The 22,767-nt window shown below is 35.9% G+C and overlaps 2 protein-coding genes across 8 annotated transcripts in view; one reads left to right on the forward strand and one right to left on the reverse strand.

Moving 5' to 3' along the window:
- The window catches only part of LOC145512707 (uncharacterized), a 199,225-nt gene that overhangs the window by 102,249 nt on the left and 74,209 nt on the right, over window positions 1–22,767 (forward strand). The window contains exon 3 of one of the 6 annotated variants that reach the window (XM_081507000.1): window positions 14,416–14,488. The exons of the other annotated variants lie outside the window; for them this stretch is intronic. Coding sequence (XP_081363126.1) covers window positions 14,476–14,488 — 13 coding nt within the window. The 5' untranslated portion in view covers window positions 14,416–14,475. The remainder of the gene's footprint in view (window positions 1–14,415; window positions 14,489–22,767) is intronic. 6 annotated transcript variants of the gene reach the window in all.
- On the reverse strand, window positions 11,957–16,898 carry LOC145512693 (olfactory receptor 11H6-like). Of its 2 annotated transcripts, XM_081506984.1 has the most exons (2): window positions 16,892–16,898; window positions 11,957–12,903 (listed from the first exon to the last, which is right to left on the reverse strand). In XM_081506984.1, exons 1-2 carry the CDS (start codon window positions 16,896–16,898, stop codon window positions 11,957–11,959), a joined length of 954 nt encoding a protein of 317 aa, XP_081363110.1. The 2 variants fall into 2 exon arrangements, with proteins under 2 accessions (XP_081363110.1, XP_081363108.1); XM_081506982.1 differs by lacking the exon at window positions 16,892–16,898 and having other exon boundaries at window positions 11,957–12,901.

The raw sequence follows: 22,767 nt of genomic DNA on the forward strand, positions 1-22,767 counted from the left end.
ATTTGATCTTAATTTACTAATTTATTTTCTGGATCCCCTCAGTTATTGAGGGACAGTTATCATTTGTACGAAAATGACCCAAGTGACATGATTGAGTGATGATACTTATTTAGGAAAATATAAGTGCAGAATACAAACCTAGAAACCTTCAATAACAGTATTCTAGCTAAGAATATTTATTAATGTATTCATGATGAAATATAATACTTTCCAGATCACACAATGTTATAGCTTTAAGGATGATCTTGATGATTGCAACTAGTGACATAATAGATAAAAGGAAAAAATTTTTCGTATCACACTTCACTGCAAGGTTCCTCTTCAGTCTGTGAATAGATCATATATGACAGAGCAAAGCTGTGAATAATTCCTCTGTAGGAGAAATTGAGAGTTACCCAGAAGCCAAAGTAGTGAAGGGTTGTTTGCTGAATCACGAAAAGACGCTGGGATTCTTGGCCTCTGGAGGAGAAGAATTCAATCCGGGGCCAGACAAGGTTTGATCGCTCAGAGCTTTTGTGTAATAGAGTTTATTAAAGTATAAAAGGGATAGAGAAAGCTTCTGACATAGGCATCAGAAGGGGACAGAAAGAGTACCCCCTTGCTAGTATTAGCAGTGAAGTTATATACTCAAAGATAACAGGATTAGCCAGAAGGTTTAATCCAGAGACTGTCCTTCAGGCAGGATACATTGTTGTTATAATCCTTGTAAAGACAGACCTGCTCCCATAATTTACATTTTAAGATAACAGAATTAGCCAGAAAGCTTAATCCAGAGAGAGACTGTCCTCAGGCGGGATACATTATTGTTATATAATCCTAAGGAATATAGAGACAGAAGAAAAAGTTTGTCTTTCTTCCTTCTTCAGAATTCCAGAACCCTCTCTCCTTGGGGACCCCTAGACTTCTTATCAACCTGCCTAGGAAATGACTCTCTCAGTAGCCACAAGGAAAGAGAAAACAGCAAGAAATATTTGGTACTGATGTGTATGGGGATTCCATTGACTTTGTAAACTATAAGGGAGTGAACTCATCAATTTGGACTGTTCAGTCATCACCTTGCTCTTCCTGCTTGCAGAGGCAGTGGACCATCATTTTCTCTGTGGCAGAGCCAAACACAGCTAAAAATAGGGAAGACTTAAGTTTTTTTTTTTTCCTGCCCTATTCCTCATAGCTGCTTTGTCAGTTATTTCCAGATGTCACTTTGCTAACATCTTTGTTCCCCCAAAGACCTGGTTTTGACTGGGTACAACTAACTCCTGGTTAATAAGAACAGAATTTATACACATTGAAGCTCTTACCTAGTTCTTATCTCCCTCATTTCTCTGATTCCCAGACTTCTTAGCTGCAAGGATGAATCTGTTTTACTATTATTTTCATGCCACACAAAAGAAGGCAGCGCTAAAATGAACATATAAGAGTTGTCTTATATTACCTCTTCTGAACCCATCTTCTTGTAGAACTCATGAGTCTGACTTATCTTCTGTTTTTGCTGCAGCAAAAGGCATGTAAGATGGAGGGCATGACTTGTTTGGCAGCCAACAGCCCAGAGAGCTGGTTAATCTTGCTAGACACTGATACTGGTTTGGAAAGAAACTGGCATATTTGGTGAAAAACAGAGACTTATCTGAAACCTATGTGTTTTTTTTTTTTTTTCTCCTAAGAGATATAGTCTCCTATGAATTCTAAAACTGAGTATTTATGAGGGAAGATTATTAATCATATCCCAAATGTTCCCTTCCATTGGGAGTCCATTATTGGCCTTTGGGACCCTGTTTTTCCAATAGTGGATGATCATCTCATGTTATTTTTAGAGGAGATGTTTATTTTGTCCTTTGGTCTGGTTACCTTCATGATGGTGCAAACACTCAGCATCATCAGTTTAGCTAAAGTATGATGTTTTTGTTTATCTTTTATTCCTTTACATTCAATTTTATTCATTTTTTGAGTCTGTTTGCAAGTTTTGAACTCTCTTATATGTTAATATCAGAGTTACTTTATGATAGTTCTTTCTTTTTCCTATGGATTCACTCTGGCTTGAAAATATTATTTCATTTTTTCTTCAATAAAAGGCTTTCTCTTCTGGGTCAAGCTCTGTGCTTCTAGCCTGATAGTAATAAGTAAATATCATTTCATGATGAGCAGGGCCCAGGAAACTGTGGTGCAAGTGGTGAAATGCCAAACTTCTAGAAGATTCATCTCCATCTAGTCCTTTAAAATATTTCAAACTGTGTTTACTAGATGTCTCTAAAAGTTGACATGACTGTTGAAATTGTCTTGCTTCTTTTAGAGATGACCTAAACTTCTGAACCCCTTTGTTTTTATTACTTGCATGTGTGTGCATATGCACATGGATATGTATAAATTTAGATCAGATATTTACTTTTTTTCCTAACATTGGTTTCAAACAATCTCTAATGAGATGGACACTTGCTAACAATTTACTAATGACTACATATAATTTACTGATAAAAAGAGGTTTTTCTAGGGGGGTTATTAATTTACCTTGCTCATTTTCTCAGCATCATTTCTGTAAGGTAGAAGTGTTTTTTCTTTTAAATGGTAACATCACTTCTTCCATCATGAAAATTGATATCTGAGGATGCATTGTCATCAAACTTTTCAGAATGATTTATTTATTAAAATGTTTGCAATCAGGCAAGAAAAAGAAATAAAAGGAATCCAGATGGAAAAGAAGTAAAATTCTCACTGTTTGCAGATGACATGATCCTCTACATAGAAGACTCTAAAGACTCCACCAGAAAATTACTAGAGCTAGTCAATAAATATAGTAAAGTTGCAGAAATCCCTTGCATTCCTATACACTAACAATAAGAAAACAGAAAGAGAAATTAAGGAAACAATTCCATTCACTATTGCAACAAAAAGAATAAAATACTTAGGAATGAAAGTGAAAGTGAAGTCACTCAGTCATGTCTGACTCTTTGCAATCCTATGGACTGTAGCCTACCAGACCACCCCATGGACTGTAGCCTACCAGGCTCTTCCGTTCATGGGATTTTCCAGGCAAGAGTACTGGAGTGGAGTGCCATTTCCTTCTCCAGGGGATCTTCCCAACCCAGGGATTGAACCTGGGTCTCCTGCATTGCAGACAGACGCTTTAATGTCTGAGCTACCAGGGAAGCAGATTTATACTTAGGAATAAATCTACCTAAAGAAACAAAAGATCTACATGTAGAAAACTATAAAACACTTATGAAAGAAATCAAAGAGGAAACAAATAGATGGAGAAATATACCATGTTCATGGATCAAAAGAATCAATAGAGTGAAAATGAGTATACCACCCAAAGCAATCTATAGATTCAATGCTATCCCTATCAAGCTACCAATGGTATTTTTCAGAGAACTAGAACAAATAATTTCATGATTGGTATGGAAATACAAAAAACCTCGAATAGCCAAAGCAATCTTGAGAAAGAAGAATGGAACTGGAGGAATCAATCTGCCTGACTTCAGACTATACTACAAAGCAACAGTCATCAGACAGTATGGTACTGGCACAAAGACAGAAATATAGATCAATGGAACAAAATAGAAAGCCCAGATATAAATCCACACACCTATGGACACCTTATCTTTGACGAAGGAAGCAAGAATATACAATGGAGAAAAGACAATCTCTTTAACAAGTGGTGCTGGGAAAACTAGTCAACCACTTGTAAAGGAATGAAACTAGAACACCTTCTAACACCATACACAAAAATAAACTCAAAATGGATTAAAGATCTAAACATAAGACCAGAAACTATAAAACTCCTAGAATAAAACACAGGCAAAACACTCTCTGACATAAATCACAGCTGCTGCTGCTGCTAAGTTGCTTCAGTTGTGTCCGACCCTCTGCGACCCCATAGACGGCAGCCCACCAGGCTCCCCAGTCCCTAAGATTCTCCAGGCAAGAACACTGGAGTGGGTGGCCATTTCCTTCTCCAATGCATGAAAGTGAAAAGTGAAAGTGAAGTTGCTCAGTCGTGTCTGACTCCTAGCGACCCCATGGACTGCAGCCTACCAGGCTCCTCCATCCATGGGATTTTCTAGGCAAGAGTACTGGAGTGGGTTGCCATTGCCTTCTCTGTAAATCACAGCAAGATCCTCTATGACCCACCTCCCAGAGTAATGGAAATAAAAGCAAAAATAAACAAATGAGACCTAATTAAACTTAAAAGCTTTTGCACAACAAAGGAAACTATAAGCAAGGTGAAAAGACAGCCTTCAGAATGAGAGAAAATAATAGCAAATGAAGCAACTGACAAAGAATTATTCTCAAAAATACACAAGCAGCTCCTGCAGCTCAATTCCAGAAAAATAAACGACCCAATCAGAAAATGGGCCAAAGAACTAAACAGACATTTCTCCAAAGATGACATACAGATGGCTAACAAACACATGAAAAGATGCTCAACATCACTCATTATCAGAGAAATGCAAATCAATACCACAATGAGGTACCATCTCACGCTAGTCAGAATGGCTGCTATCAAAAAGTCTACAAACAATAAATGCTGGAGAGGGTGCAGAGAAAAAGGAACCCTCTTATACTGTTGGTGGGAATGCAAACTAGTACAGCCACTATGGAGAACAGTGTGGAGATTCCTTAAAAAACTGAAATAGAACTGCCATACGACCCAGGAATCCCACTGCTGGGCATACACACCGAGGAAACCAGAATTGAATGAGACACATATACCCCAATGTTCATTGCAGCACTGTTTACAATAGCTAGGACATGGAAGTGACCTAGATGTCCATCGGCAGATGAATGGATAAGGAAGTTGTGGTACATATACACTATGGAATATTACTCAGCTAGTAAAAAGAATGCATTTGAATCAGTTCTAATGAGGTGGATGAAACTGGAGCCTATTACACAGAGTGAAGTAAGTCAGAAAGAAAAACACCAATACAGTATATTAAGGCATATATATGGAATTTAGAAAGTTGGTAATGATGAGCCTGTATGTGAGACAGCAAAAGAGACACAGATGTAAAGAACAGACTTTTGGACTCTGTGGGAGAAGGTGAGGGTGGGGTAATTTGAGAGAATGGCATTGAAACATGTGTATTATCATATGTGAAATAGATCGCCAGTCCAGGTTCAATGCATGAGACAGGGTGCTCAGGGCTGGGGCAATGGGATGACCCTGAGGGATGGGATGGGGAGGGAGGTGAGAGGGGTTTCAGGATGGGGAACACATGTCCACCCATGGCTGATTCATGTGAATGTATGGCAAAAACCACCGTGATATTGTAAAGTAATTAGCCTCCAATTTAAATAAATTAATTAAAAAAATGTTTGGTGTTTGAGGGCACAAAGAATTTTTTTTTTATTTTTTTTATTTTTTTTTAATAAATTTATTTATTTTAGTTGGGGGCTAATTACTTTACAATATTGTAATAGTTTTTGCCATACATTGACATGAATCAGCCATGGGTTTACATTTTTTGACACCAATTTCTGGCAAAATTATGATGAGGAACAAAGAATTTATTTAACTATCATAAGATGAAATGTGATGTTTCTGATATTTGAACTGAAATTAAATTACAGAATTTAATAGGAGTGAGTTGAGGAACACTTTTGAGCTTTAATATATCTATATCTCTAAATATATAGTAAAGTTCTCCCTCCTATACAATCATGACCTGGCCACTAAGCAAACCAAGCAGACTTCAGTAACTACACATAACAAGTGATAGAGATTTCACAGAATTAGTAAAAAAAAAAAAAAAAAAGCCTAATAAATAAATAGCAGAAACATGAGCAACAAAAACCATAACTACAACAAAACTTGGAGAAGTGGGGGGAATTTGATGTTCAGAGTTTTCACTTTGTATTATTTAAAACATCCCATTTTAAATAAAAAAGAGACACATGTAAGACATACAAAGAAATCATATGGCCCATATACAGGAAAAAACAGCAGTCCAAATGTGGGACTTACTAGGTAAATAATTTAAATAAGCTTTTATAAACAAGCTCAAAGAATTAAAGAAACTCATCTAAAGAATTAAAGAAAATTATGAGAATTATGTCACACCAAATAGAAAACATCAGGAAAGATATGTGAATCACAAGAAATATCAGATGGAAACTCTGTTGAAAAGTACAGTAACTGAAATAGAAATTCAATACAGGGGTTCAACCCTGTATTTGAGTTGGTAGAAACAAGATTCAGCAAACTTGAAAATAGATTAATTGAGATCATCCAATCTGAAGAATAGAAGCCAAAGAAATGAAGAAAAATGATCAGTTTAAGAAAGCTGTAAGACACCATCAAGCATACCAACATATAATGGGAATCCAAGAATTAGCTGCTGCTGCTAAGTCGCTTCAGTCATGTCCAACTCTGTGTGACCCCATAGACGGCAGCCCACTAGGCTCCCCAGTCCCTGGGATTCTCCAGGCAAGAACACTGGAGTGGGTTGCCATTTCCTTCTCCAATGCATGAAAGTGAAAAGTGAAAGTGAAGTCACTCACTCGTGTCCGACTCTTAGCGACCCCATGGGCTGCAGCCTACCAGGCTCCTCTGTCCATGGGATTTTCCAGGCAAGAGTACTGGAGTGGGATGCCATTGCCTTCTCCGCCAAGAAGTAGAAAAGAGATAAAAAGATGGTGAAAGACTCTTTGAAGAAGTAATGGGTGAATACACGAGAGAGTTAATTTTTAGATAGGTTGATAGAGTCCAGGGCCCTAAAGGAGGAAGGGGTCTAGGGCCCTCGAGGAGGAGAAAAGTAAATTTTTTTTTTCTACATTCTTTCTTTTAGTCACATAAAATGCTGTTTCAAGCCCTGAGCTAATGGCTCAAGGGTATGTTTTTTTCTAAGCTCTGTACTAATGATTATATAACAATAATGTATCTTGCTTGAGGACATGTTTCTCCTTCTTAACAGGAACCTTCTAATTAATGCTGTTATCTTATGTGGGAGTGGGTCTGGTAAGATCTTTCTACTGTTAGTTCTAATCGTGTTAAGATGTATGTTGTGGGAGTGGGTCAGGTAAAGGTATATAAGGCCTTGATAAGACTAGCTAGTTGGGGCACTCTCCATCCCCCTACTGATGTCTATGTCAGAAGTTTTCTGTGTCCTTTTTTACTGTGATAAAACTTCTGCCACACAAAAGCTTTGAGTAATCAAGCCTGGTCCCTGATCCTGAAGCTAAATATTCTTCAGAGATCACAAATCTGTTCACTGTAAGCTATCATACACACTAATTTCATGACATTAATCAACACATCTAAGAAGCTTAATAAATAACAGTTTCTCCTTTCATATCTGTTAGCATTTAATTTTTATATTTAATTTCTATGTATGCCTGCTCAAGTACTTTTAAAAATCAAACTCCATCTATATTAATCAAAAATATTGGCCTGTATTTTTCTTTTTTTTTTTTTGTAGTATTTTTATATAGTTTTGGTGTCAGGGTAATGATGGCCTCATAGAATGAATTTAGGAATGTTAGCTCCTCTTCAATTTTTTTTGGAATAGTTTGAAAGGATAGGTATTAGTTTTTCTTTATATGCTTTGTAGAATTCCCCAGTGAATCCCTCTGGTCTTGGATTGTTGCTGGCTGGGAGTTTTTTTGTTTTTTTAACAAATTCAATTTAACTTGTGATCAGTCTGCTCAAATTGTCTGTTTATTCTTCACTCAGTCTTGTCAGGCTGTATGTTTCTAGAAATTTGTCAATTTCTCCTAGGTTGTATATTATTGTTAGCAAATAACTGTTCATAGCATTATCTTATGATTTTTTTGTTTCTCTGTGGCATTTGTTGTCATATCTCCTCCTTCATTTCTTATTTTATTTAGGGCCACTCTTTTTTCTTCTTGGTGAGCCTGGATAAAGGTTTATAAATTTTGCCTATTTTTTTCAAAAAAAACCCAATTCTTAGTTTCATTGATATTTTCTATTTTAATATCTATTTTATTTATTTGTCTCTGATCTTTATTATTCCCTTCATTCTGCTGACTTTGGGCTTTATGTTCTTCTTTTTCTAACTCATTTAGGTGGTAGCTTAAATTGTTTACTTGATATTTTTCTTGTTTCTTGAGGAAGGCCTATATTGCTATAAACTTCCCTCTTAGAACTGCTTTTGATAGAGCCTATTAATTTTGGAAAGTTGCGTTTCCATTTTCCCTTGTCTCGAGGTATTTTCTGATTTCCTCTTTGATTTCATCATTATCCCTTTCATTTTTTAGTAGCATTTTGCTTAGGCTACATGTGTTTGTTCTTTTCCCATTTTTCTCCTTGTAGTTAATTTCTAGTTTCATACTGCTGTGGTCAGAAGAAAAAGCTTGATAAAATTTGTTGAAGATTATTTTGTAACCTAGTATGTGGTCTATTCTAGAGAATATTCCATGTGCATTTGAAAATAATGTGCATTTTGCTGTTTTGGGATGTATTGTCCTATAGACATTAATTAAGTCCAACTGGCCTATTGTGTCATTTAAGACCACTTATGGATTTTCTATCTGGAATATCTATTGATGTCAGTGGGGTATTAAAGTCCCCTATACTGTTATTGTGCTATTGTCAATTTCTCCTTTTATGTCCGTTAGTATTTGATTTATGCATTTAGGCGCTATTGTACTTGGTATGTATATGTTAGCAAGTGTAATATCCTCTTCTTGTATTGATCCCTTTATCATTATACTTTCCTTTTTAACATTTTTTTTAAACTTAACTTTAAAAAATTGAAGCGTAGGTGACTTACAATGTTGTGCCAATCTCTGCTGTACAGCAAAGTGACTCAGTTATACACAAACAGGATTTTAAAATATTCTTTTCCATTATGGTTTATCTATTATGGTTTATATTGAAGATGGTTCTCTGTGCTATACAGTAAGACCTTATTTTTTTATCCATTCTATATATAATAGTTTATATTTGTTAATTCCAAGTTTTCCCTCCCTCACCTCTTTGCTCCTTGACAAGTACTAGTCTATTCTCTTTGTCTGTGAGTCTGTTTCTGTTTTGTTAAGTTCATTTTTGCCATATTTTAGATTCCACATATAAGTGATATCATATAGTATTTGTCTTTCTCTTTCTGAATTCTTCACTTAGTATGATAATTTCTAGCTCTATCCATGTTGCTGCAAGTGGTATATAATGCCCTTGTCTTTTGTTATAGCCTTCCTTTTAAAGTTTATTTTGTCTGATACAAGTATTGTTACTCTTGCCTTCTCTTCTTTTCTATTTGCATGAAAAAGTTTTTCTTATTCCTTCCCTTTCACTGTGTGTGTGTCTTTGGCCCTGAACTGAGTCTCTTATAAGCAGCATATCGAAGGGTCTTGTTTTTGTTCCAATCAGCCACTCAATGTCTTTAATCAGAGTATCAAACCAAATGCAACAATGTGTAAAGAGGATCATGCACCATGGTCGAGTTGGGTTTATTCACAAAGGGTTACAGAGATGGTTCAACATATGCAAATCAATCAATGCAATAAAACTCATTAACAACAGGAAGGATAAAAATCACATGATCATCTCAAAAGACACGTAAAAACATTTGACAAGATTCAGCATCCATTCGTGATAAAAACTCTCATCAAAGTGGCTATATATCTCAACATAATAAAGGCCATTTATGACAAACCTACAGCTAACATAATATCCAGTGGTGAAAAGCTGAGCCTTCCTGCTAAATTCAGGAAAAGACAAGAATGTCCACTCTCATCACTTCTGCTTAATAATATTGGAAGTCCTAGCTACAGTAAAAAGACAAGAAGAAGAAATAAAACATCCAAATTGGAAAGGAAGATATAAAAATGTAACTATTTGCAGATGACATGATACTCCATATAGAACCCTAAAGACTCTACCCAAAAACTTACAGCTGATAAATGATTTCAGTAAGGTTGCAGGATATAATACACAGAAATCTATTGAATTTCTATACACTAAAAATGAACTATCAGGAAGAGAAAGTACAAAACAATCCCATTTAAAATTGCATCAACACTCCCCCAAAACACTAGGAATATATTTAATCAAGGAGATAAAAGGCCTATACTCTGAAAACTATAAAATATTAATGAAGGAAACTGAAGATAATACAAATAAATGGAAAGCTATCCCATACTCTAGGATTGGAAGACTTGATACTGTTAAAATGGCCATACTACCCAAAGCAATCTACAGATTTAATGCAGCTCCTGTCAAAATACCCATGATATTTTTCATAGAAGTAAAACAAACAATTATAAAATTCATATGGTGCCACAAAAGACCCTGAATTGCCAAAGCAATCTTGAGAGAAAAGAACAAACCTGGAGGTATGACCCTCTCAGACTTCTGTCTATACTACAAAGCTACAGTAATCAAAACGGCATATTATTGGCAGCATAAAAATAGACACATAGATTAACAGAACATACTAGAAAGCCCAAAATAAACCTGCACACCAACTGTCAATTAACCTATGACAAAGGAAGCAACAATATACAATGGGTTGGCTGTTTAACAAGTGGTGCTGGGAAAACTGGACAGCCACCTATAAAAGAGGGAGATTAGAACATTCTCTCATACAATATGCAAAACTAAACTAAAAATGGTTTAAAAGCTAAAAGTAAGAATGGAAACCATAAAACTCAAGGAAAAGAACATAGGCAGAATGCTGATGTAAATTGTAGCAGTATTTTCCTGGATCAATCTCTTAAAGTGGAAGAAATAAAAGCAAAAATAAACAAATGGAGGAAAAAACAAATGGTATTCTGAGGACAGGAAAGAAATATTGCTAATCTGGGTCACTCAAAGGCCAGTACAATGCCAGAATAGTTTTTCATATTCTTTTTTTTTCTATGCATTTATTTTGTTGTTGGTTTAATCATTAAGTCATGTCTGACTCTTGTGACACCATGGACTGTAGTCTGCCAGTCTCCTCTGTCCATGAGATTCTCTAGGCAAGAATACTGGAGTGGGTTTCCATCTCCTTTTCCAGGGAGTCTTCCTGACCCAGGAATCAAACCCAGGTCTCCTGCATTGCAGGCAGATTCTTTACTGACTGAGCAATGAGGGAAGCCCCTTTTCTATGCATAATCTCTTCAAAAAAGCATGTACAAATCATTCAAAAGAGATAGATCTATCTTGGATATAAACATTTTTTTTTGGCAAAGCAATGATTATTCTATTTGGGTTATAACATGTGTTATTAAAGGTATAACCCTCCCAGACTTCAGTAGATACTCCAAAGCTACAGTAATCAAAACAGCATATTATTGACACAAGAATAGATACATAGATTAATGGAGCAGAATAGAAAGCCCAGAAATAAACCCACACACCTTGGTCAATTAACCTATGACAAAGGAGGCAAGAATATACAGTGGATAAAAAAACTGGTTGCTCAATAAGTGGTGCTAGAAAAACTGGACAGCCACCTATAAAAGAATGATTCAGTTTGATTGATTTGCAATAAAGTGGCTGTTGAAAAGAAAAGAGGTGTGTGTGTGTGTGTATGTGGTCTCACTCTGTGTTATCACAGAATTTTGTTATTGTTGTTATTTAGACACTAAGTCATGTCCAACTCTTGTGACTCCATGGACTATAGCCATGCTCCTCTGTCCATGGGATTTTCCAGGCAAAAATGGAGTGGGTTGCCATTTCCTTCTCCAGGGGCTCTCCTGAACCCAGAGACTGAACCTGTGTCTCCTGCATTGGCCCATGAATTCTTTATCACTGAGCTGCCTGGGAAGCCCCTTAAAGAGTTTAGAAATTCCTAAATTTGAGGATTCTTAAACTCTCTGTATATTACAGTATCCCAGGGGATTTTTCAAAATACCTGTGCCTTGGTCCTAATATACCCATTTCAGAGTCAATTAGTTGGGAACCACTGCTTGGTTGGAGGTAGATGTCAATAGAAAGTGTTACATGTGGTTGTGATTACTGTGAGCCTTTTCAGAGATCAATGATTTTCCAACTTTAATTTGCATAGCCCCAGTTTTAGGAACCTCCTACAACTTTTTTCAAAGCATCTTTCATTTCTTTATTCCGGAGGCTGTAGATCATGGGATTGAAAAAGGGGGTCAAAACTGAGTAGAACAAAGTTGTGAACTTCTGCATTCCCTCTTCTTGTCCTGACCCTGGACTCACATATGTCATCATGACAGAACTATAGAACAGAAACACAACAGCCAGATGTGAGGAGCAGGTGGAGAAGGCCTTCTTCCGGCCAGCAACTGAAGGCACCTGCATTACAGCCCTCAGCACCAGGGTGTAGGATCCAGTAATGTAGAAAAAGGTGGCAAAGATAAGGAGGGAGCTCATGGTACCACATATGAGAACAGTCCCTGGGACTGGGACACACGCTGAAGCCAGGGCCAACAGAGGACCCAGGTCACACAGAAAGTCATCAATCACATTTGGGCCACAAAATGGTAGCCGAGTAACGAGTATCACTGGGATCAGAAACCAGAGGAAACCGTACACCCAGCAAAAGATGACCAGGCTGCTACAGAACTTAGTAGTCATGACAGTGGGGTAGTGCAGAGGGCGGCAAATTGCCAGGAAACGGTCATAGGCCATGATGGAGAGAAATAAGCATTCTGTTGTGCCCAGTGAGAAGAAGAAGTACAACTGGAGGAGACACCGAGCAAAGGAGATGGTTTTGGTTTGGGAGAAGAAGTTGGCCAGCATATTGGGCACATCAGAGTTGACATAGCAGATCTCCAAGAAGGAGAAGTTGGCCAGCAGAATGTACATTGGGGTGTGGAGCCGGCGGTCCCAGCGCACTGCACACACGATGGCCATATTTCCAAGGAGGGTCAGGATGTAAGTTATAAAGAATATGGAAAAGAGGAAGATCCCTATTTCCCAGCGGCAAGGGAAGCCCAAGAGGATGAACTCACTCACAACGTGGGAAGTATTTCTGGCCTTTGACATCATCATTTCTGTCCCTTCTGTGAGGATTGGAGCAGAAATTACATTTACAAAGAGAATTATGTCTCCTGGTTCCTCCCCAGGAGATGAGCACATTTTCCTGAGCATAAAGGAGGGGACTAGATCAATAGTTTCTATTTTTGATGGGGCAGTCCAACAATACAGTTGTTGAGTATACTCTTCTATATATGACTATTTGCTTTTACACTATCAACAAACCACTGTCAATAAATATAGTAAATATTGGTAAAGATTTTGAAAAAAAAGTTTTCTTAGAATTAAAATAAAAACAGAATTTCAGATATTTCCTTTCTGCATCTCTCATTGGGTTGCCTGGTGCACTGAACTTTGGAGAACATTGGTCTAGACAGTACAGTTGGGTGTCTGCATGCGTGCTAAGTCGCTTTAATTGTGTCTGACTCCTTGCAACCCCATGGACTGCAGCCCGCCAGGCTTCCCTGTCCAGAGGATTCTCCAGGCAAGAACACTGGAGTGGGTTTCCATTTTCTTCTCCAGATGGGTGTCTGGCTAAAGCTAAATTAATATATAAACTTTGACATGGGCAATTTAATTGTAAAAAACTAGAATTGACAGATTTACTGAACAAAAGAGTAATATCAACTAAGTGCCTTAAAGGAGAGAACGTGAGGCTTTACCCCTCATACTGTGTGGCTGACACAGAACACAATGGTATTATAATCTCTTTTGCTCTAGGAACTCATGCAGGCTTAAATTCTTTGGCTTTTTTGGGCAGTAACTTTATACTTTTGACTTTTATTGACTTTTCATTATACTAAAGTCCTTAGAGTTTTATTCACAAGAACTTAAAACGAGACTGGCCCCATTTAGTGGTTGTGTCATTGAGTTTTTGAAGTGAGGGAGGTTAATTACTGAATTTCATCAAGTGTTTCATTGAATGAGATCTTAAGACTTCCAAATGTTAACTCCCATTTGTATTTTTATTCCCTGTGAATTTGGTAAAATTTCTTATGATTTTCACCTGTGTGTTTGATTAGAATATGTAGAACATTAAAAATTGCTTTTTTAGAGAACTTAAAACTTTTTCTAGGTTAATACATATTATTCTCAACAATTGGGGATAGATGGCTAAGCTAAAAACAGATAAACAGCACAAAAATGGTGAAAATGACTTTGTATCTGAAAAACTTTCTGGCATACATTAATAAACAGTGGGCTTATTGAAAATTTTAAAAGTAGCTTTTAAAACTGGTGCCCTTGTTCAATTTCAGTTTTTAAAACATTTTCTTCCTTTCTTTAGAATTCTTCAGAGACATCAATAGTGATTTTGAAATCATGTCTGTAAATTCTTTCTGTACCCAGGGATATAATTTGCTTAGGTCTGAGAATATAAGTTTAGTTAAAATTACTAAGTGCCATTTTACTTTATTTTCTTGTCAATTCTCTTTTATACATTTTTCTTCTTTCTTTTGAAAGGAGATCAATCCTTAGAGCTGTCCATATTCTAAATTAGACTGATTGTCCCTGCTGTTTTCTCTCCGCAGGGCAGAAGATGGCCTAGTCTTTTTCTTTAATCTCATAAGCTTGTAAGCAAGGAGACCACAATGCTATCAGCTGGTATGGAAAGACATTCTTGTTTAGGTTTTAGCCCAGTGAAAAGCTCACTAAATTTCTCAGAGAAAAACATTCCTTGTTTTTAATCCCTTTATTTCACTTGTTTCTCTGTCTCTCTCTCTGTCTGTTTCTTTCTATTTCTTTTTTTCTTAGAATTACTTCTAAGATGACAAGATGACTTGAGATTTTTGTTGCTGGAAAATTTAAGAACTGTCTACAATACTGCCTTATATAGTTTCAGTACTTGGATAATAAAGGAAAATATTTCTTAGCATATTTTTTTTAAAACATTTTAAAATAATAGCATTAACTTTTTGATTGCTATCCATCGTGAACCTTAGTTCATTTTCTATCAACTTCCACTTTGTTATCATAAACCGAATATTTATGTGCTAGTTACAATCTTTTCAGGCTTAGCTCCTAAATTTAGCTTTATAAGCTAATCACTAAAGAATTTAAAAAATTCAGTAAAAGTTTGCTTAGTGTCTACTGCATTCTTGTATACTAAGAAAGGGGTGTTTTGGAACATATATTTATATTCCTTCATGGTGAAATACTGTTTTCAGTAAAATTAAGAGGCACTTTAGATCAATATAAGTTTCAGTGTAAATTGTGGTAGTTAAATCTATAACTCCACATTTCCAGATAAAGGTCACTAATATGAAATACATAATTTTGATTTTTCAAATTAACAAAAATGAATAATCATGATACCAGAGTTGATAAAGGTGCAATGAAATGACACTTAGAAAAACTGTTGGAGGGTATATTAACTTGTACATTTTTTTTCTGGCTGGCAATTTAGAAATACTCAGAGCTTTTAAAGCATTTATACCCATTAAATAAGAATTAGAGGTGTAGAAAAAATTCATACAGTGCATAAGAATTTTTAGGAATCATGTTAAAATACAGATTCTTACTCAGAAGGAGTGGATGGAGTTTGGGGTTCTAAATTTCTAATAAGTAATAAGGTAATGCTAATTCTTTGAGTAGTAAAAGTTTATAAAGTCCTCCATACTTTATAGAGTTCTTTGTGTAGCAAGAGTTTATGTAGTTCTTTATATATACTTCTTTAGAAAAAGTAAATAATACTGAGGAATATAAAAATTCCTGGAAAAAATGAAATTAATAGTGGTAAGTTTTTCAAGATCAGATGATAGGTTGCATACTTTTCTTCTTTATATATATCTGTGTTTCTTAAAATTTCTATAAATAACATATATTACTTTTATAAACTAAAAAGATAAACATTAGAAAATATTATTCTTGAAGGTACTTTTCTGGATCTTCCACTTTCCCTAACCAGTTTTTGTGACCTTTGTTATTTCTGGAATGCTACAAGTTGCTAGGAAGCCCATTATTTATGTCATATGTGACTTACCTCGCAGGATATCATTTCTCGTTCACTTGCTACTTGGGTTTAAAGTCAATGAAGTAAGTCTCTGTGCCAGGGTTGAGGAGAAAGGGAAGATTCCCAGCGGGGCATCCTAAAGGTTGTATTTTACTTGTAAGTGGCCAATGCCATTTCATAAACCTTGGACACAGATTAGAAGTTAAGTTTAAAAAAATCAAATGCAACATCATGAGAAATGATAACCATTAGCTTCTGGAGAGAATTTGTGTTATTAATCCTTTCCCATTGGAAGGAAGCATACCTTATTCTCAATCAATTAATACTTTACTTCCTTGAGACAGAAAAAAAAAAACAGGAAAATGATACTACTTTCCATTTTGTGTTTTAATTTTCTTCAGTAAATTTTAAGGAGAATATTGTAGTTTAGAAAAAAAGTCAAAAAAATCGTGATGATATTAGACAGGATTAAATAAAGGCAATATACTTAGTTTTCTTTTTTTTCACCTTTACAGTTGATAAAATTTGAAAGTAATGGTTTCTCTTTCAACTAGACAGGTAGAAAGACACTTTCTCGAACTCACATTTCCACCGTCAAAATATAACACATATTTTTCTCTGTCCTGTGTTCATGTAATAAGAACATATGCTCTTTGTTGAAGGAGTTGATTCAGGCACTTACTGGAATAGGAAACAGTGCCTGCAGATAAGGCTTTCTTCTGCTCTTCATTTCCCTTGGATCTCAGAGTTCTCTCCCTTGTGCTTTCACTTCCAGAGCATTTGGGGAAATATTTTTCTGTTTTCTGGAAGCTGAAAAAGATGTGATTCCCCTGCTCTCCATCCAGTAGTAGTAAGAATGAAAGCCTGAATTCTCCACTTGTCCCCAGTGAAACTGTTGCTGGGCCAAAGCCAGTTTCCCTAAAGGGACTCTCTGCTGAGATTCCCTTAGCTGGATGGTCATTACCCCAGGGACTCATCTTTTGTTAAGGTTATTTCAAACGTCTGATATTCCTTTTCTCATAACGGACCAATGATTCCACTCTATCAGTTGATACTATGCATTTGCCATATAATTTTGAGCTGCTTTCTCTGATTAAAGGAACAGTTATTTTTTTAACTTATTTTTTTAATTCATTACATGGGTTCAAAAGCCTATCCATGTCTGTAGCTACCCTTGTACTTTGGCATACAAATATAGCAGTTAATATTTACTGAAAACTTGTTACATGTCAGGCAGTAAGATGAGTAAATTATGAGTAATCTCATTTAATCCCCTCCCAATCTGACATGTTAGATATACTATTATTTTTACTTATGGGGAAGCTATTGAAGCTTACGTTAATTAAATAATTTGTAACATCTAACAAATGGGAATGACAATATCTGAATTCAGTTCTCTCTGAGAGTGAAGTCTGAGTTCTTAAATAGTAAATTATTTACCTTCCATCTTTACCCATCAAAGATGGAAAACAATTGCTTTTGATATCTTATGCTAAATATTGTGACAAATTCTTATATTTAACTCATTTTATTTAATCCTTACAACACCCTGTGTGCTGGGTATCACTGTTGCAATTTTTAAAAATTCTGATTATCAAGGTAACTTGTGTTTAAACAAAAATTTGAAAGAGTCAGAAAAATTAAGGAAGCTAAAAAATTACCCACAATTTTTTCAAGCACATATAATTCAAGTAAAAACTTGGCATATTCCCTCTAGTCTTTTTTTGTTGTAAAAATTTATACATATGAGGTCATACAGCATTTACAACTTAGTATTGTGCATTTATAGCCTGCATTTTTCCATGTAACTAAAACTCTCTTAAATACTATTAAAGCTGCATAGTAGTGAGTGTTGTTTTAATATCATTTCCCTAGGGTTTTTAGGCTATTTAAAATTATCTGATCTTGAAATAATGCAATAAAAATCACTGGGCTTAAATTTTTGTTTAATTTTAGAACATTTCCCTAGAGTAGACTCCTTGAAAGAAAATTACAATGTCAAAAATATTATATATATACATATATATATCCTTCAGATATATTCTCAGAAGTAGGCTTGCTAGATTAGATGGTAGTTTTATTTTTAATTTTTTGAGTAACCACCATACTGTTTTCCATAATGGCTATACCAGTTTACAGTCTTACCAAGAGTAGACAAAGGTCCCCTTTTCTACGTCCTTGATAAGCAATTGTTATCTCTTGTCTTTTTTGATGCTAGCCATTCTAACAGGTGTGAGGTGATATCTCATTGTGGTTTTGATTTATATTTCTCAATGATTAGTGATTTTGAGTATCTTTTCATGTACCTGTTGGCCATTCATTAAATCTTTGGGAAAATGCCTATTCAGGTTCTTTGTCCAGTTTTTAATTGGATTATTTGTTTTTTCCTCTTGAGTTCATGAGTTCTTTATGCATTTTGTATACTAACCCCTTACGGAGACCCCAGTTCAATTCCTGGGTCCAAAAGATCCACTGGAGAAGGGATAGGCTCTCCACTCCAGTATTCTTGGGCTTCCCTTGTGGCTCAGCTGGTAAAGAATCCACCTGCATTGCAGAAGACCTGGGTTGGGAAGATCCCCTGGAGAAGGGAAAGGCTACCCACTCCAGTATTCTGGCCTGGAGAATTCCATGGACTGTATAGTCCATGGGGGTGCAAAGAGTTGGATACGACTGAGTGACTTTCACTCATTTCACTCACTATCAGATATATGGTTTGCAAATATTTTTTCCCATTCCATAGGTTGTCTTTTCATTTTGTTGACTGCTTCTTTTGTTGTGCAGAAACTTTTAAGTTTGAGATCATATCTCATGTTTATCTTTGATTTTGTTGCTTATACTTCAGGTGTCATAGCTGAAAAGTCATTGCCGAGATCCATGTCAAGAAGGTTTTGTTTTCTTCTGGGGGTTTTATGGTTTAAGGATTTATATTTAAATTTTCAATACATTTTTAGTTAATCTTTGTGAGTAGTGTAGGATAGGGGTCTAGTTTCATTCTTTTATATGTGACTATCCAATTTTCTCAAGATTTTTATTGAAGAGATTGCCTTTTTTCCACTGAGCATTCTTGACTCCCTTGTCAAGTATTAGTTAATTGTATATGTATGGATTTATTTCTGGACTCTCCATGCTGTTCTGTTGGTCTACATGTTTGTTTTTAATGCCAATATTATACTATTTTGATTACTATAGCTTTGGAATATAGTTTCAAGTCAGGAAGTGTGATGCCACCAGCTGTGTTCTTCCTTCTTAAGATTGCTTTGGTGTCATTGGTGGTTCCGTACAAGCTTTAGGATTGATTTTTCTATTTCTGTGAAAAGCACCATTGGAATTTTGAGAGATTTCACTGAGTCTGCAAATTGGCCTCCCAAGTGCCTCAGTGGTAAAGAACCTACCTGCCAATGCAGGAGAAGCAGAAGAAGCAGGTTTGATCTCTGTGTCAGGAAGATTCCCTGGAGAAGGAAACGGCAACCCATTGCAGTATTCTTGTCTGGATGATCCCATGGACAGAGGAGCCGATGGTCCACGGGGTTGCTAACAGTCAGACATGACTAAGCACACATGCCTTGGTCGACTAGATGGCTTTGGTGAGTGTGAACATTTTAACAATATTACTTCTGCTGATCCATGAACTTGGAATATTTTTCCATTTGCTTGTGCCTTCTGCAATTTCTTTCATCAGTATCTTGTATTGATACAGCAGTCTTTATTCTGAAGCCAAGAATAATTGAACAGCTGTGGTACCATGATATTTTTTTTACCCTAAAAATCGACAACCAGATACCAGTCACCAAAAGCTCAGAAAAAGGAAGAAAGAAGAAGTGGTGCTGGTTATGGAATATGTGACCCCTTTCCATTATTTATGTATTTATAATTTATCTGTTGTGATAACAATTAAAAAACAAGTTACTTTCAAGTTTGTGATGCTCACAGGGAAATTGGTCTGACCAAACTGTATCCATTCTTACCTAGAGCAGCTGTTCTCAGAAATACTTGACTATGGATAAAGTGAAGCTTTTTAGGGTCAGAATATTCCTGACATCTCCTCCTGAGACGTCACAGGAATATACTTCCAGGAAGTCAGAGATTGTGCATCCAAATTGCTTCCTTTTCAAGACTCATTAAAAAAAAAATTTGTGTACCCTAGAGGGCAATCAGGACATCTCCCAGTGTTTCTTTTGTGTGGGTCCTCAGGAGAAAGCAAACACATTAAGGGGAGGGGAGACAAAAGAGATGTATTTTCCTTAAATAATAATCCTGTCAGAACCAAAGTGATTGAATACTAGAAATGTATTCTTTCTTCTGCAGACAGGACCCTTGAATTCCAGTAGGGGTTGAACATAACTCATCAGAGTGAGTGTGAATGATTCCCTCCTTTTATTCTGTCTTCCACACAGTAGACAGATATTATTTATGTATTAAATGAATGAATAGATGTCTTGAGGTGGTCACTTAATTGAGAATTTCAGTGTTTGGTATATTATCTGTGCAAGGTGGCCAGATGGGGAAAGGGCCTAGGGTTTTTTCTTTGATAAAATTACCATGAAAATGAGCATTGCTCTTTGAAATAATCCTAACATACAGGGAAATCCATTATGGAAAAATTTTTCAAATGTCTCAGACTTCAGGTTTTATTGTCTTAAAAATTCCTAAACTAGTTTTAGTCATTTGCATTATGAATAACTCAGCCATCCTTGAAAGGTCTCATAATTTAATATCTCCCCTGATTGTGTAATTATTCTCCTAGTAGTAGAGTTTCCACATAATTACTTTCTATGTCATAGATCCCCTCCAAAGTCATTCCATCATTCCAAGTGCTTCCCACCCTTTCCAAATCACCTTGCTGTTTTTACTTGTAATCATATCTAGGCCACAATCACCTCAGTGATCAGTATTGTATTATTGTAGTGCCATGTCCTGTCTATTGTCACCTTTATTAAAAGTGCTCATTCAAGTGAATGCTGAAAAAGATGTAAAGGTTGGGGTTGGAGGAGAGGAGGGTGGTCCATGTTACTAGCTCTTATTCATTCTAGATTTGGAAAGGGAGGGAAGACAAGAGGGAATGAAGGAAGTATCTTATAGTAGGCAGAGGAGGAACAGACCTTCTGAATACTCTGCACTTCTTTAGCTAGCAATCAATTTGGGTTATATTGATTATGGACTTTGGAATTACGCAAACCAGGGTTCAAGTCTTGTCTCTCCCATTTACTTCTCTATGACATGGGAAACTATGAAATATTTTTAAAACCTGGATTATTTGAAGCTATTCTCTGGGTGAAAAAAAGCTTTATCAATCCAGACTAAAGGGATAAACTCCAGTTCTACTCTCCTAGCTTTAACATATGCAAGGCAGTAAAGGATAAAGCTGTTCCTGGACTTGTAAACTTTAACTAAAATGGAAATTTTCCTCATAGTGGTTTTTTTTCAAGCAACCCATAAATGTCTATTTAACAAATCTGTAGCTGAACCGCTTTGTGGAAGGTACTAAAAGAAGAATAGTGACCAATAGGTTGTGGATCAGAGAAATAGGAGGATTGCATAGATAATTATCAAAGGGGTTTAATTCAAAAGGTAAGGAATTATTAAAGTGATTATTTCAGTGAGCAAATTTCATGCGCTATTTGGGAATTCAAGTATATTTTTATTGAGAGATTCATTCTGTGTTATATATGATGTGATTTTAAGACATTTTTTCCATTATAAGTTAACACCATAGAAGTGCATTGAACTCATATTATTCGTGAGATTGAATACTCAGAGATAAGAATGTGTATGGAAGCTCTATTTTAGGTTCAAACAGATATTTTTAAAGGAAGAATCAGATCAATTGGCTCATGCTTTGCTTATGGTAAATAGGGCAATAAGTGGAGCTCACACTAAACATTTACTTTATTCTAGGCTATGTGCTTTAAGAATGTGTTACATTTAATGTTTCATAATTTCCATGGTAGATATTGTCACTTTGATTTTTAAAAATTTATTTATTTTTAATTGGAGGATAATTGCTTTTCAATATTGTGCTAGTTTCTGCCATATATCAACATGAATCAGCCGTAGGGGACATATGTCCCCTCCCTCCTGAATTTCCCTCCCACCTCCCACTCCATCCCACACCCTCTAGGTTGTCACAGAGCACCAGGTTTGAGCTCCCTATGTCATACAACAGATTCCCACTGGCTATCTGTTTTACATGTGGCAATGTACATGTTTCAGTGCTACTCTCTCAATTTGTCCTACCATCTCTTTCACCCATTGTGTTCATAAGTCTGTTCTCTAAGTCTGTGTCTCTATTGCTGCCCTGAAAATAGGTTCATTAAGTACCATCTTTCTAATTCCATATACATCCATTACTATATGATATTTGTTTTATGATTTACTTCACTCTGTATAATAGGCTCTAGGTTCATCCACTTAGTTAGAATTGACTCAAATACAGTTTATGGCTGAGTAACAGTCCATTATATATATAGAATTAATCTCCAAAATATACAAAACAGCTCATGCAGTTTAATACCAGAAAAACAAACAACCCAATCAAAAAGTGAGCAAAAGACCTAAACAGACATTTCTCCAAAGAAGATATACAGATGGCTAATAAACACATGAAAAGACGTTCAACATCACTTATTATTAGAGAAATGCACGTGAAAACTACAATGAGGTATCACCTCACAACAGTCAGATTGGCCATCATCAAAAAATTTACAAACAATAAATCCTGGAGAGAGTGTGGAGAAAAAGGAACTCTCTTGCATTGTTAGTGGGAATGTAAATTGATACATGGAGAACAGTATGGAGATTCTTTAAATAACTAGGAATAAAACTACCATAAGACCCAACAATCCCACCACTGAGCATATACTCCCAGGAAACCGCAACTGAAAAAGACACATGTACCCCAGTGTTCATTGCGGCACTATTTACAATAGGACAT

The sequence above is a fragment of the Giraffa tippelskirchi genome, chromosome 7 (genome assembly GCF_054371585.1).
Source record: "Giraffa tippelskirchi isolate mGirTip1 chromosome 7, T2T-mGirTip1v1.2.pri, whole genome shotgun sequence".
Classification (NCBI taxonomy): Eukaryota; Metazoa; Chordata; class Mammalia; order Artiodactyla; family Giraffidae; genus Giraffa; species Giraffa tippelskirchi.